The sequence below is a fragment of the Leptopilina boulardi genome, unplaced genomic scaffold (assembly GCF_019393585.1).
Source record: "Leptopilina boulardi isolate dan_hultmark-lab unplaced genomic scaffold, ZJU_Lbou_2.1 LbouV2_123, whole genome shotgun sequence".
Lineage (NCBI taxonomy): Eukaryota > Metazoa > Arthropoda > Insecta > Hymenoptera > Figitidae > Leptopilina > Leptopilina boulardi.
The window spans coordinates 808,345-823,283 of NW_026137667.1; the positions used below are offsets into that span (position 1 = coordinate 808,345).

A 14,939-nucleotide genomic window follows, 5' to 3' on the forward strand; every position below is an offset into this window, starting at 1 on the left:
GAAACAAAACTTTAAAAATGTGATGTTATAAATTTCTTTATATATCTGAATAAAAAAATGTGTTGACAATCAGACTCGGAATAATTCTATTGAATTACAATTTCTTTTTTAAAATGAATTATTTTTATTTACAGCTAAGGGTTTTTAAGTTTCATTAAACAATTTTTTAAAAATTTCAATAGCCTTGTTCACATTTGCTCGCTCATCTGTTGATTTTGTAACTTGATTAATGAAAAATTGAAATACTTTCTTTTTTCCTCCTTTATATTGTTTCAATGCTTTCGGATTATCGTCGATTATTTTCTGACATATTCTTGTCAATTCTTCATTATCCGTTATTTGAAACCAATTTTTTTCGATTATAATCTGAAATTTTTCATAAAAATGTTTTTAAAATAAACGAATTCAATTTATTTTTTATAAAATTATTAGAAAATTATTGTTGGGATTTTTTTTGCCTTTTTTGTTCTAAAAATAGATTAGAATCAAATTTTACCTGCTTTGGCGAATTTTGTGGATGTAATAAAATTTCAGGTAATACTTTTTTAACAATATTTAAGTTAATGGACTCATTTTCTAACAAATCAATTACTTCTCCCAAATGTTCTTGAGTAATTGGACTGAAAATAAAATTTTGTTATTTAGTTTACGTACTTGAACTTTTTGATTATTTAAAAATGGGAACTTACCAATTTTCCTTTTTTAATTTGTTCTTATTTATAACTTCAAGAAAGAAATTGACTAGAATTTTTGCAACAATATTTGCAGAACGTTTTTCATTGTTTTTGATAATATTATAAAATATTTCCAGTAGCCAAGAATCATTCTAGAAAATAATAAATGAAAAATTTAGTAAATTATCGAGAAACAAAAATTGAAAAATCTGTATACCGTTATCACTTTGATGTAATCTTGAGAAATGGAAAATGTTTCTTTAAGCTTTTGCCTTGTCTCTTCGGGCATTTCAGGCAATTGATCTTGCAAATAAGGCACGTCTATTAAATTATTTTCGTTCTTTACATCTCTGTGAATATGTAAGCGCAAAGGTGGTAAATTCGGTTCAGGCATAAATCGATAATCCTAAAAATGAAAATTTTTTCATAACTACGGGAGAAATAAAAATGAAATGTGCACAGTATTGAAAACTGATCATTTTTTTATCATTAATTGCAAGACATTGGAATTTTGATACTTGTTTATCTTCCTTGTCTCTCATAGCAACAGTTTTGTTACATTCTGCATTCCAGGCTCGAGTTTCGTTTACAATTTTGCGTCCTTCGTCGAGCATTAAAATTTGCCTTTCTATTTCAAAATTTATTGCAGCTGCAACAGCACGTACACTTCCGATATTTTTTATTTCGGTTCGTATGCCCAAAGGCTCCCCTAGTCTATTTACTGAAACATTGGCATCTACACGAAATGCACCCTCTGTCAAGTATAATATTTTAAAGTCAAAAAAAAGAGAGAGAAAGTAAAATTTTAAATATAAAAATTTTATGACCTTCCATTTTGCATGAACAAGTACCCAACCTTTCGAGAATAGCACAGAGTTCTTTAATCAAAGATGCTGCTTCTTCTCCATCGCCAAGATCAGGTTCAAATACGAGTTCCATCAATGGCATTCCAGCACGATTTAAATCTATTAAACTTCTACAAAATAACAATTTCATTTTATATTTGGGAAATTATTCGTCAAATATCTCAGTCAAAAATTAAAAGTTCTGAGACCTTTTATTTTCATCATCATGAAGACTTCTACCACTGTCTTGTTCCAATTGCAATTGTTTAATTTTCGATTGCTTAGAATATGGTTTCTTATGCCAATATGGATTAAATACATGAAAATTAATAATTCCATCTACTGCCAAAGGTTTTCTCTGCTGAGTAATTTGATATCCAGTCTAAAGAAACATTTATAATTTTACTTTAAAAATGTATTTAACAAATACAGAAATTTAAAAAATTTTATTACTCACTGGTAAATCAGAGTAAAAGTAATGTTTACGATCAAACATGGAAACTTGGTTTACTTTGCAAGAAAGCGCTAAAGCCGTTTTTACTCCAGCTTCAACGCATCTTTTATTTAAAACCTACAAAAATTATTAATTTTAAATCAAATCTTCAGAAAAAATATTTGAAATTTAAAAAATTCAAATATTATTACTGGCAATGTTCCTGGAATTGCTGAATCAAAAAAAGAGACAGATGAATTTATTGGACTAGCAAATGCAGTTCCTGCATCGGAAAATAATTTTGATTTTGATGATATTTGTGCATGAACTTCAAGTCCAACGACGGAATTCCATTTTTCACTGAAATGGAAAGTTTTAATTCTTTTTTCGACATTTCAATAAAAATATTAATAAACAATATATTTATTAATGATATTAAATTAAATTTCTTACCCGATTTTCAATTTTTCATGAAATTTTGAGTAAAATCTTCGACAAATTTTTTTTCGACTTGTATTAGTCGAAAAAGAAAAATATTTTAAAGAATTCATTAGTGTTAAAATTTATTTTTATAAATGTTGTAATAAATGTTTAATAATTGTTTTCAGAATTTACTATCAGTAGTGATGTGATACTGGAATAAAATATTGCAGACATACCTAAATACAGACAAAAATTTTTTAATGGTCATTTTTGGATTCCTTGTTGTTTTATTATTAACAATTATTAAACGACAATAACACTTTTCAATAATTAAATTAAATTTTTAAAAATATTTTTCAATTCTTTATTCCTTTATATTTTTGTTTAATTGCTCGCATATTCTATAACACTTTCACAGAATTATCTTGAACTTTAAATAATTATTTTTTATTTATTTTTCAATGATACAATATAAATAAGATATTTATTTATGTACAATTACTTTTTCTACAATTCCTAATAGTTCCCCAACCTTATTTTGTTATTTAAACTGCAGTAGAAACAATAAAAGAAAACGAAACGTCGGCTTTGGGTGCCAGATATTTACCAGGGTAATAATGTTACATTAAAAATATTAATATCATGTTGCCATGTTTGTAAAAATATAGTTCGTATAGTTATATCATTTTTAGGTTAGGATATTCATAACAATTTCCAACTATGAATGTCGTAGATGGAGCATGGTCAATAGACTGCAGGAGGTTGGTTTCTCTAGTAAAAATTTAGTGACTTTTAATTTTAACAATAAAGTCACTAAATTTTTACTAGAGCAGGGTGCGGTATCAGAATTTTGAAACGAACATGTGCTTCTTGGTTAATACAACATCCATGGTGAATTCTGACAGAACCACGTGTATTGTGTATTGTATCGCAATTATTTATATTATATTGTAAATATTATACTTTTAATTTGCCCAGTACGTGTTTGAGATAATTTGTACACAATATTTCGTGACATATATACACACATACATTTGGAAATTTTGCTCAGGTATCTAATTCGTTTAGGTGATTTATAATGAAAACAATAATATCTCATAGAAGAATGTTTAATTAAATTGTATTTATTATGTGAATTTAGATTTATATTTTAACACTTGTATTTAATATTATTATATTACATTCTTAATTATACTTAAATTTAGGAAAAAATTCCATATGAAGTAAGCGTTTAAATGATTTGCCAATCCATGGATTTTTTAAAATGAGTGTAAAATTTTTTCTTTGACTGCGTCCTACTCTTGGATAAGGTACTAGACCAATAGCTCTTCTATCACTTTGCTTCAGTTTTGGTACAACTGAAAAAATGATAAGTTTCATTAATAATTTTTACCCTAATTTCTATATTAAAAAATGAAATGAAAATGTTTCAGGTTCGCCAAACGTTTTCGAAACATGAAACGTTCTTCGAATATTATTTTAACAGACATGCACGTTCTAGATACGATTTAGGAACATTATTATAGAACATTTAGAAGGATTAAAATTTGGAATGAAATTTTAAAATTCAAAAGAACTAAAATTAGGCTTCGGAATTTTTAGTTGAGAAGTTTAGATTTGGTTAAAGAATGGAATGCTTTGGTGAGTTACATTAAAATTTAAATTCAGATAGAAACTGATTGGCTCAGAAACAAATAACTAAATAGGGCAGTCCTTTGATAATTGGTATATTTTGCAATTACCTAATATTTTATAAAGTTTTACTTACTATTTGCTGAAAGCGCTGTTGTTAATGTAAGGAAGAATATTACTATTTTCAATAATATTAGGTATTTCATTTTAATGTATAGTTTTACAATGTTTAATTACAATTGTTAAAAAATTGTTTCCTTAATGGCACGAAGTACTTTTCCTTCAAAAGTTTCTTTAATACTGAGTAACTTTGTTAAAGGTGTAAGGGATTTTATATCAGATGCTGCTTCAAAACCTATAACTCGTCATTCCCCATGCCATTCGTTTATTTAATATTGTCACGCTGAGATCTAATTTACACTCTCTAACGACCGATTTCAGAGGCATGATTGCAGACATAAATCTTCCATAAAACTATTCTTATTTATTAAAAGAAGATTAAAATACTTGATGAATATTTTTTAAAACATTTTTATTTAACAAATAAGTTGTTTAATTAAAATCAACAGAATTTATTATAGCTAAATGCGTATAATTTAGCATAATTTAATCACAACGTAAATTGTAGTATAAATTGATCTAAAATTCAAACTAAAATTTAAATTAACATTTTCTAATTTGGGCCAATATGTAAATACTTTTGTATCAAATTAAAACGTTCTCCTCCTTAAATTTAATCTCTTAATTCTTCTTCTTAAAAAAAGTAAAGAAATAATTTCTTTAAATCAATCAATTTCTTCATTAAAATGATTATTGATCTAATCCTAAGACATAAGTACAGCTTTAATCTTTCGTTCATCTGTCGTTCGTGACAAAATAACATAAATTTCCTCCAAGCTACAACCGTTTAAGTTAACATATAAGTCACTAACAACTGTGATTCCAATACTTCCACGGATTGTGTCACCACAAACCAATTGCATTGGATAGCCAAATAGTTTTCCATATTTTTGCATGCGGGCATAGTGTGCATTAGTGATGGCAATTTTCTCTATATTCTCAAATAAGAAATGTGATGCATCTTCACAAAAGAGATTCATAGTAAAGAAAGTAGGCATAACTTTATATATTTTTTCATGACGATCAATGCACGTCAATACACCACCGTTTGAATCATCAATATGAAGAAGAGTTAACAACTGTCCACGACAAAGTGTATTTGTTTTATTAATGAGCATTTTATAAGTCATACCTAAAATAAGTGGTAAAAATGGTAAACGTACACGATCATAGTAACCATTGTGAAATTTACTATTGGCGTAAAAATAAATTGGTGCTAGACGTGGTTGAAAATTTACAGTTTCTTCTTTTTTAGAGAAATAGGTGCGATAAATTGCGTAGAAAACAGACATGTTAATAAAGTGAGCATCGACATTACACCAGGCAAAATAATTAAATGAATTAAAGTGCTTTTTATTTTGTCGATACCATTTTACCATTTGTGCAGGGTTTTTAGATTTTCTCGACAAATCCATGATATTCGCAATTGGATAGTGTAGGTCAATTCGATTTTGCAGACAACGCCGATTGAAGTAATTAATAATTTCTAGTTGCCAATTTTCGGAAGTGAGGATTCGATTAAGAAACTCCATATAGCGTTTATCATTATTACGTAATTGTTGATAGAAGAAAATTTTTTCATTAACTAAATCCAAAATGTTACGACAATTATTCGAAATATATTGATTTGCATAACGCGTTTCTGTTTCACTTTCATAAATTACTACTTCTCGATGGTTCAATCCAGTTTTCATTGTATATATTGGCTGTATCTGATGGCAATCTCCAGACAATATTATAATAAATTTATACACATTACCCTCTTCATTCAAACATTTATTGGCATGTTCAAGCCCTTTTAACAATGTTTGTAAAATATTATAGGAAATCATAGAGAATTCATCAATGCACAAAAAGAGAGTACAATTTCTTGACGATGAATCATATGCTGAAAACAATGATTTTACAAATGTTACAGAAACAGGCAATTTATTGAAGAGGAGTGAGAAATTTTGCACTTGATTTCCTGTGATACTATTGTTAAATGTACACTGTTCATAAAAATTTAAATCAAACAGATTCATGATAAATCGACAGAGAGTAAAAACTCGTTGAGGATTCAATCCTAATTTTATTGTTGCATCTTGCAGTAAATTATTTTGAATAGTTATGTATGAAAACAAATGATTCTTCTGTACAAATTGTTTGAGACAAATTGTTTTTCCAGTACCGGCTGGCCCCACGAGAGCCACGACCGAGAAATCTTGTAATGATGACAATCCAATAATTTTCTCATATGCATTTCTTTGACTCGTGTTGAATTGAAAACAAGTCTGAGTTAAGTCTGTCTCTTTTAACTTCTGATAGTTACATTTAACTTTGCTGTCAACTGAAGTAATACAATTGGCTTGATGTTGAAGCAGATTATGTGAGTTAAAAAAATGTGTTGGTGGAAAATCAGGTAAATCATAAATGTGCAAAATTTTCGGATTCTCTTGCACTAGGCTATTTATACGTAAATACCAATTTTCGTTAGTATCAAGTCCGTTAGGATTGACAAAGAATCTGAACAGTGACTTGGACGAGTAAGGTATTCTTTTTGCCGAGTAATTTGTTAGACCACGATATTGCATTATATCTTGAATTAGAACATTGTCGAAGAGGAAATTTAATTTATTGGTTTTATTTTTTCGAATAAATTCGTCTTCTTCTGTATTAACGCTTTTTCTTTTCATTTTCCTTCATCTACGAGAATAATCAGAAGCAGAATTTTCTAGGTGCGAGACTAGCAACTTAAAACAGTCGATACTCCTATTAAAACTAAAAAATGTACATTGTTTTAAGATCTTGAAGTTTTTTAATTTTTTTTTACAATATCTTTTTAATATTTCAAATTCGTATAATCACGTGCAATTTTTGTTTATAACAAAAAATGAATAGTATAAGATATTTACAATATTATCTGATGTTAAATCCAAATACCAGCAGAAAGCATTAAGTGTCGTCAAACATATAGTAAAATAAATTTTGCACAGACAAATGGAGAGCGACTTGATATTTTACGTCACAAAAACTTTCACTGGGATATATTAAATAATTTTATTATCAAAATTACTTTAGAGTGAAATGAATTTTAATGAAAATGTAATACAGTATACAATACAGTTAGTTTTCTGTGGAACTTACAAAAATAATGATTCCTAAAGAACTTGGTATAAAATATTTTTTAATTACAATTATGAGCATCAAATTCGATATAATTTTAATTTTAAGACTTTTTAATCCGCTAGACAACCTTCTAAATTTAAAGCGCGAGATAAATTTCGAGCCACTGCCAAGCGAAATAATTCAATTTTATTTTGGAATTTTGGATCATTAGCATATATTTCTACGCATCGAAGTAACTCAAAACTATCGTCCGATGAAAAAATAACATCTTCAGCTTCTAAAAGAGGGATAGCATCCGTCAAGAGAGTTGACCAGAAACTAAAAACAGTAAATTATTAATATTTAAATACTTTATTTTTAAATATTAAATATAATAAATTATTTTATTACTTACTATTTTGGAGTCAAATTGGAGGCAAGGAGTGATATTAATAATCCTGCTGCTTCCTTAAATTCTCCTATTTTGTAAGTTTGATGGAATTCACAATACTTTCCTAAAAATAATAAAAATAAACACTGGATCGTATTATAGGGTTTTTATACTTTTTCCATAAACAAAATTTTACTATGCATTTTTGGGTATAAAATAAAATATTATTTACTGACCTAAAAATGTAAGTCTGTCGCTAACAAGCATACAACTGCCCAAATTTTCAAGCACGTCTTGACACTGTATTTCTCCATGTTCTGCATATTGTTTTAAAAATCTGTCAGCAATGTACGTTGCAAATGATCCGTCCTGGGCTTTTAAAGCCCATGCCAAAGCATTGCCATACCTTTCTCGACGAATACACTTCATTCCTTGAATTTTGCATATACTAGTAACTGTAATATTAATTTATTTAATTAAATGTTTCATATGATTACTAAAATATTTATAAATAGCATTCTTTCTTCTTTGGATCAAAAGGAGTCTAATTTCGGGTTAAGGTTTTAGAAAATCTAAAACAAAAATTTCGATAAATGAATACTAACCGACTGAATGCATTTTGTGATCTCGTGCTAACTCAATAATTTTATTAATTTTTGCCTCATTTCCAAGAGGAATAGATTGCAATAAAATTTCTAATCGTGATAGACCCTGCAGAGGGCAGTGTTCCAAATAACTCACTCCACATTGCCATAAAGAATGATGTCCCATTAAGAGACTTCCATATTCTAAAATTAAGGATTCATGAAGTTGAGTAGTAACGCTGAAAAATAATATAAAATACAGGTTATTTTGAAATATCAATTTACTTATATAACTATTAATTGGAAAAAAACATACTTTTTTTGATTTTTGTCAAGGATTTTTAAACGGCCACAGCGAAATAGTAGGTCAGTTAAATGTGCAGAAAACCAACCATTGTCGTTCATATATTGAATTCCTCCAATAACTTGATGTAAATCGCCTTCCATTAAAGCAAGAATCACATTATCTAAATGTGTACTAGCCTGCCACTTTAAAGCAATATCATTTGCATAACGAGCTAATTCTGGTTGCTTACAACAGGGAACTGAATAAAATAGTTTTGCAGCTAGCAGCTCATACCATGCATCCGTGTATTCAGAAAAGTCCCACAATTCACTGCCGACAACTAACTTTAAAAATATTGAGAAATAAAATTAACACTGTGATTTGCAATATTTTTGATTATATATTAACTGAAGTTAACATTAAAAAATTATTTTACCTTCATAAGAGCTTCTAAATTTGGTTCAACAGAAAACACTTTATTTTCAATATTCGAAGACAAATCCATTTGCCAATTTTTCCAACGAATGGAAAATTCACTAACAGAATAACCACCATAAATATTGTATACTGTCATTGTCCTTAGAATATTCTCTGCAGCTAAAAAGGCTGGATGATCTCTTTTACTGTGCAATGAGAGTAGATCTCTAACAACATCTAATTTGCCATGTAATGCACATCCCATTACTACTTCCCAGTAATTACTGTTTTCTTGATCTGCTTTAGCGGATTTTTCGGACAGAATTTTTATTGCTCTTAGTTCACGAGATGGAAAATGAAATCTCACCCATTCAAGTAGTCTAGGAAGTACTACATCGCCTAAAAGTAACACATTTATTTAAAAATAATCAAAAATTTCGGAATATATGAAAGTAAACACGTTTTTGTATTCGATATAATTTCTTTTTCGTTTGCTGGGCTAACACCCGTCTTTACTTTCAGTAGAATGTAATATTAAAATTTTGTTTACCTGGTATTACATCAACGTATAATATTTCGGTTAAATGCCATATACATTCAATTTGATAGAATATAGTTAAGAAATTTTCATACAATGATCTCTCTTCTGGAAGTGATTTTTCTCTTAGGTCCTGTAAACTTTCAACACATGCTCTCAATATAGAACGATATTTTTTACTATGTTTCAACAATTCAGTTTTGTTGTCCCCAGAATCAGAGTGCTGAAGTTTTTGCAGTGATAAGAAAACTCCATTACTTTCATTTACAAGATTTCGTAAAACTGGAGTAAACAAAATAACTTCTGACGATAAAAAGTGAACTTTTGTTTTACATGGAGCAAAATTACTCACATTATCTGTAGAAAAAAGAATCATTAAGAACATGATAATTTAATATTTTAAAATATTTTTGCTTGCTTACCTTCAGAGTGTACATTTACATGCTTATAAGCATACACTCCAACTTTGGTAGGTCCCACCCATGCTGCTGCACATCCTGATCGCCTACACAAATCATCAGGTATACCCTGCAAAGAACGTATCACTTATTACACAAGCCTGCAAATTAAAATATTTTTTGGGCGACTAGGTGCTTCCAAAAACAATTTTTGCGCTGTATTAGGATTCTATTAGTATTTTTGTTTTTGTGTGGCACAAAATTTACAGAAATCGGTCAAATTGGCTAATACTCGAATATGTTGTAGTTAATGTCATTCTGAACAAATGTTTTCTCTACCAAAATTTAAAAAAAATGACTTTTCATGTTATCCTCCATAAAAGGTTAGAAACTCGTGCACTGTGCTTTATACAAAAAGATACAGTAAGAACGAAAATAACAGATATAAAAAGTTCTAAATGTTATTATTGATATTTAGATGTATGGTTTAAAGAGTTTACACATAAAAATAATTTGCCATTTCTCTGAAAAATATAGGTTATTTAAAATGCAAAATTAAAAGAATCAATGAACTTACAATTATTTGAGCATTATTTATTTCATCCATAATTAGTTTAATTAAATATGAAAAGTTAATATTAATATAATACAATTATTTCAATGAATATTATTTTTTAAACTATAAACAAAACCGGCAATTCTTTCCACATTCGTATGTGTATAAAGTCTAGAACTGTGCTGGTGGGAGAAGGGTCAAGTGCTTGTGTGAAACACAACTTCCAAAAGTGGCCACTTGAAGCGCAACAATCGGAAAGCCGTTTCCGAATTAGAGTTTAAGCTACTTTCACAACTTTTTTTCGTTGGTTGGGCAACCTTACATTTAACTAACCATGAAGTATGTTACCTACCCATCCCTGCCATTTACAATTTACGAAAGTATTGTGCTCAGACCCTTACGATCATTCTCCGATCTGCAGTCACTTTAGGCAATTAAAAAAGATAAATATGCCTATTTTAACCTATTTTGTTATTATAATTTGTTGAATTATTAAAAATAAAAATGGGATGTTGTTACAGTTTTTGTAAAGAAGACACTGGTACACAGGTAAATGCCAAAATTTATAGAATGTAACTTTTAAGTCTAAGGGAAATTATCCATAAATAGTGTTTAATTTATAACAATATCTTTGTTAATTACTGGTAAAGTAGAATCAGAAAGAAATATATCCTTTGTTTATTTTGAAGAAAACAATTTATAAAAGTTTATAAACGGTAAAATTGGTTTTTAAATTATTCAAATGTAAACATAACCTTAATTTTGCGATCTATTTATAAACCCCTTAACGATACAAAATCATTGAAAACTACTGCACAGTAGTTGAAAATAAATCATTTGCCAAAAACTTTATTACAAAGAAATTGTTGAAAATAATTAACCTAAAAACTTTTTATTTTGTACATAAAATAAAACGAAAATTAAATCTTATTTGCTTTACAGAGTGATGTAAATGAAAGGACTCACTTATTAGTGGATCCAGTTAGCAGTAATGCTAATATTCCTCGAGTTCACAGGTAAGATTATTAAATAAAATATGAAAACAAAAAAATTTAGTAACCTTCAAAATTAAAAAAGTTATGAACATTTTTCTGACAAGTAAACTTACGGAAGTGATAATCTCCGATTTTAATGAAACTTGTTATGAATGTAGTACTCGGGAAAATAAGAGACCCGTATATTTTTATATCTGCCATGATCCACTTTAAAGGGTAAAAATCATCTCTTGAAGTTACAGGGGTGTAATGTCATAATTAGAGGCTGTGGTCAAACTATTACAAATAGCTAAACAGTGAATGCCGCAATGAAAACATTAGAAATAAAGATAATTTTCTATAGAAAAATATTTAAAAAATTCAATTGTTTAAGCACTGTAATCATTCGTTATTATATTGTTATTTCGCAATGAATGAGGTACATTTTTATCAACCCCTATGTGGGTTGAAGAGCCCTACTTTTCAGCTTCAAAATGAAAAATACTTTAAAATCGGTACAAAAATAAAAAAGTTACAAGTGTTTTTATTAATAAATCACGTGAAAACGGTTTTTTGGCTCTAAATTCAAAATTTGGCAGTTATGGATATTTTTAATATACCATTCTTCTTAGTTTTTTGTTACCTACGAACTCCATTAGGTACGAAGTTTTGTTTTCGCTGTCACACAGTGTTATCTAATGTTTTTACCCTAAAAATTAAAAATTTAGAAGCTATCTTCTCATAAAGACTTTTATTTACAGTGATGTTTACGTTAATGAATACACGAGTTCTATTCCAAAGAAAACTGACGAGCAAAGTGCATTAAACAGAATACTTCATGAAACAGCAGCGTAAGTTTAATATCACTTTTTAAGGCCATGTGACTGTTAGGTCTGTAATGTTAATTTGTCCGTAAAAATTAATTAATTAATTTCTCGTTAAATACTGAATGGATTTAGTTTAATATTTTCGATGTCATACGAGATAATAATTAATTTCTCACGTCACAATCGCTATAAATTTAAAAAATGTTTACGATATCTAAATCAGATTTAGTTTCCCAATAAAAATTTTACAGTTTACAACCCAATTTTTTAGAAATATAATCGATGTTGGTGCTTTGGATTCTCATAATTTGGAGCAACATGAAGTTATTGAGAGATCTAGAGCTTATGCAAAACGATTAGAAGCTATTGGTGTCAAAGTTCCCGAACAGACTCCAAGTATGTTAAAAGATATTCCTGCTTTAGAAAAAGTTCTCACATCTGAATCTCTTACCACTACGGACAAGGAATTAGTAAGTACAAATATAAGTGTAGCTCAATGATTATTAAGGACAGGTCAAAGTCGATGCGATTTTCCCATTGAAGCACTATGTAAAAATTGCCTATTCTGTAATTATCATCTTTGTTAATACATGATATTAATTTATTGTTTTACTTATAGATAACCGACTTGCTCAAGAAGGCTGTGTTAGCTTTGAAAGATATTAAAGTGGAACATAAAGAGGATTTAGTTGTACCATTTCTTTCGTGATTTATAAAATAAATTTAGCAATAAAACTACCTTAGGATTTATAAAACTATATTAGCTTTACAGGTTAAGGCTTTTAATTTGAGTAAAAATATTTGAACAAATTAAGTAAGGTGAAATTAACAAAAAATATTTGTTTCGTGTTTAAAAAATATTTATTTTTTAATTATTAGACTCCGTATTTTCTTTTATTGCCGTTTTAATATACGTGGAAAATATTGCAAGCGGCATTGAAAATCATCTTTAATTGTGATTATTCTGTTGAATTAACAGTTGAGAAAAATTTCTAAAAATGTAAGTGTCATTAGACTCTGTGTCTATAGTTAAACTAGTTTCAATGATTCTTATAAATCTTATAACGAGAGAAAGTTTTTTTTTAAAAACATTAAATTTCTGGTAACCTTTATTTTGTCTTTTTACAACTGATAGAAAAAATGTTATTGTACTTTGACATTCACAATGAAGGATTTAAGAATTAAAATGACGACAAAAATGTTTGTGTCTCGCAGAAAAATTCAAAGAAAAAAAAATTTGAAAAATTAATTGAAATAACCACATCTATGTTTTCAAAAATTTTAAGATGATTTTCAATAACTCTAGCTGTGAGTCCGCATTCTTTACGGTGGTAGTCTAAATTTGAAAAAAAAATGAATTTATGTAAAATGAAAATTTAATCAACCCTAATATTTATGTAATATAATGTACTAGAATGTATATTTTATCACATTACTAAAAAAAATCATGTATATTGGTTACTTGAATGTATGATTTAACTAAAATATTGTGTACAGAATATAGAATTTTACTTTTTTTTTATATATAATTAATTAAAATAATTTTATAAGGGATTAAATTTTTGCGTAAAAATATTTTATTAATAAATAAATATTATTGATGATACCTGTTTTTATATGCATGTATAATAAAAGATTAAAAAATAAATTTTTTGTCATTTTATTACTTTATACCCTCATTTTTCGTTCAAAATTTCGCAACTTTGACATTTTCTTTAACATATTTAGCAGGGTTATTAGGGTCTGGCTATTTTATGGTGACATATACATGTGAAATACTACCTATAAAAAAAGCCAGACTTATAAAAGACGCTTCAAATTCCACAATTGGAATTGGAGTTTTATGACATTTAGACATAAGGATTGACATCATGTGAGTCTGGTCCTTATAAATATTAAATAAATTTTCGACTTTTTTTAACTGTCTCATATGTGAAAACGCAGGGGATGCGTGTAGTCAGACTTGTATTTTTGTAGAGAGGAGTATAGGAGGCACCTATTCTCCAATTATAGGCCTTATAAAAAACGCTTCACCAAAACTATCGCTAACTCTCCGTCTATGCGAGAACTAATAAATGTTTTAATGTGTGTTATTGAATGAAGAAAGTTAAGTCAATTTGAGTAAATAAAAATTTATTTAAATATATATATTGTCAAATTTTATAAATAAATGTAAACAATCTTTCATTATAAAGATACAAAGTTCTTTTCTGTAACATATAATATTTCTTGGAAAGTATTTAAATTAGATAATAATGTTTATTTTAATAAAAACTTTGAATATCTTTTACAGTAAACATATAACTTTTCTATAAACTCGTTAAGAAGGCTGGAATAGAATTAAATAATTCATAAAAGTAATCTCTTTAACGGAATGAAGAGTTGTCTTGTTTTATACGTTTGGAATTAAAAATTTACAAAATATATTCTACTAATGGAATACAAGTTTTGTTTTGTAATTGAAAATAATTAATTTTTTAAATATTCTGTCCAATTTTGGGTAATAAAAAAGAAAGTGAAATTTTTCGCATTAAAAAGGGTTAAACATTATAATTATAAAAAATGTATAATTTTTTATTCAAGCCTTCTTACCAGGAGGTTTGCTGCATTTATTTTGTATTACAAACTAACTTATCTTCCAGCAAAAATTTTTCTAACTGCAGGAAAAAAGTTACTTTAAAAATACTAATTGATATAAAACTGGTTTAAACGATCTCGAAAATCAGCACTTTGTGATTTTTATATGTATTTTAT

General features: G+C 27.8%; 4 protein-coding genes and 1 long non-coding RNA gene across 7 annotated transcripts; 2 read left to right on the forward strand and 3 right to left on the reverse strand.

Moving 5' to 3' along the window:
* Window positions 1–18: 18 nt before the first annotated feature.
* Window positions 19–3,101, reverse strand: LOC127289332 (glutamyl-tRNA(Gln) amidotransferase subunit B, mitochondrial). 3 transcript variants are annotated; one of them, XM_051317219.1, is made up of 11 exons: window positions 2,983–3,101; window positions 2,406–2,611; window positions 2,165–2,312; window positions 1,977–2,090; window positions 1,729–1,901; window positions 1,502–1,650; window positions 1,193–1,428; window positions 892–1,080; window positions 690–826; window positions 497–620; window positions 19–366 (listed from the first exon to the last, which is right to left on the reverse strand). In XM_051317219.1, exons 2-11 carry the CDS (start codon window positions 2,501–2,503, stop codon window positions 145–147), a joined length of 1,590 nt encoding a protein of 529 aa, XP_051173176.1. In that variant the 5' UTR covers window positions 2,504–2,611; window positions 2,983–3,101; the 3' UTR covers window positions 19–144. The 3 variants fall into 3 exon arrangements, with proteins under 3 accessions (XP_051173176.1, XP_051173169.1, XP_051173159.1); XM_051317212.1 differs by having other exon boundaries at window positions 2,908–3,054; XM_051317202.1 differs by having other exon boundaries at window positions 2,878–3,050.
* A 143-nt stretch (window positions 3,102–3,244) lies between these two features.
* On the forward strand, window positions 3,245–4,133 carry LOC127289508 (uncharacterized). Its single transcript, XR_007844174.1, has 3 exons — window positions 3,245–3,426; window positions 3,581–3,685; window positions 3,809–4,133. It is a non-coding gene; the product is annotated as an uncharacterized LOC127289508 (long non-coding RNA).
* Window positions 3,480–7,032, reverse strand: LOC127289318 (uncharacterized). The gene is made up of 2 exons (XM_051317178.1): window positions 4,144–7,032; window positions 3,480–3,733 (listed from the first exon to the last, which is right to left on the reverse strand). The coding sequence occupies exon 1, from the start codon at window positions 6,800–6,802 to the stop codon at window positions 4,832–4,834; it is 1,971 nt and encodes a 656-aa protein (XP_051173135.1). The 5' UTR covers window positions 6,803–7,032; the 3' UTR covers window positions 3,480–3,733; window positions 4,144–4,831.
* Window positions 7,033–7,178: 146 nt separating this feature from the next.
* On the reverse strand, window positions 7,179–10,573 carry LOC127289327 (nuclear pore complex protein Nup85). Its single transcript, XM_051317188.1, has 9 exons — window positions 10,406–10,573; window positions 9,853–9,958; window positions 9,443–9,787; window positions 8,912–9,291; window positions 8,506–8,819; window positions 8,211–8,428; window positions 7,842–8,060; window positions 7,630–7,729; window positions 7,179–7,553 (listed from the first exon to the last, which is right to left on the reverse strand). The coding sequence occupies exons 1-9, from the start codon at window positions 10,433–10,435 to the stop codon at window positions 7,346–7,348; spliced, it is 1,920 nt and encodes a 639-aa protein (XP_051173145.1). The 5' UTR covers window positions 10,436–10,573; the 3' UTR covers window positions 7,179–7,345.
* Window positions 10,574–10,764: 191 nt separating this feature from the next.
* On the forward strand, window positions 10,765–13,153 carry LOC127289476 (ragulator complex protein LAMTOR1). Its single transcript, XM_051317435.1, has 5 exons — window positions 10,765–10,933; window positions 11,327–11,400; window positions 12,120–12,209; window positions 12,457–12,655; window positions 12,805–13,153. The coding sequence occupies exons 1-5, from the start codon at window positions 10,889–10,891 to the stop codon at window positions 12,892–12,894; spliced, it is 498 nt and encodes a 165-aa protein (XP_051173392.1). The 5' UTR covers window positions 10,765–10,888; the 3' UTR covers window positions 12,895–13,153.
* Window positions 13,154–14,939: the final 1,786 nt, after the last annotated feature.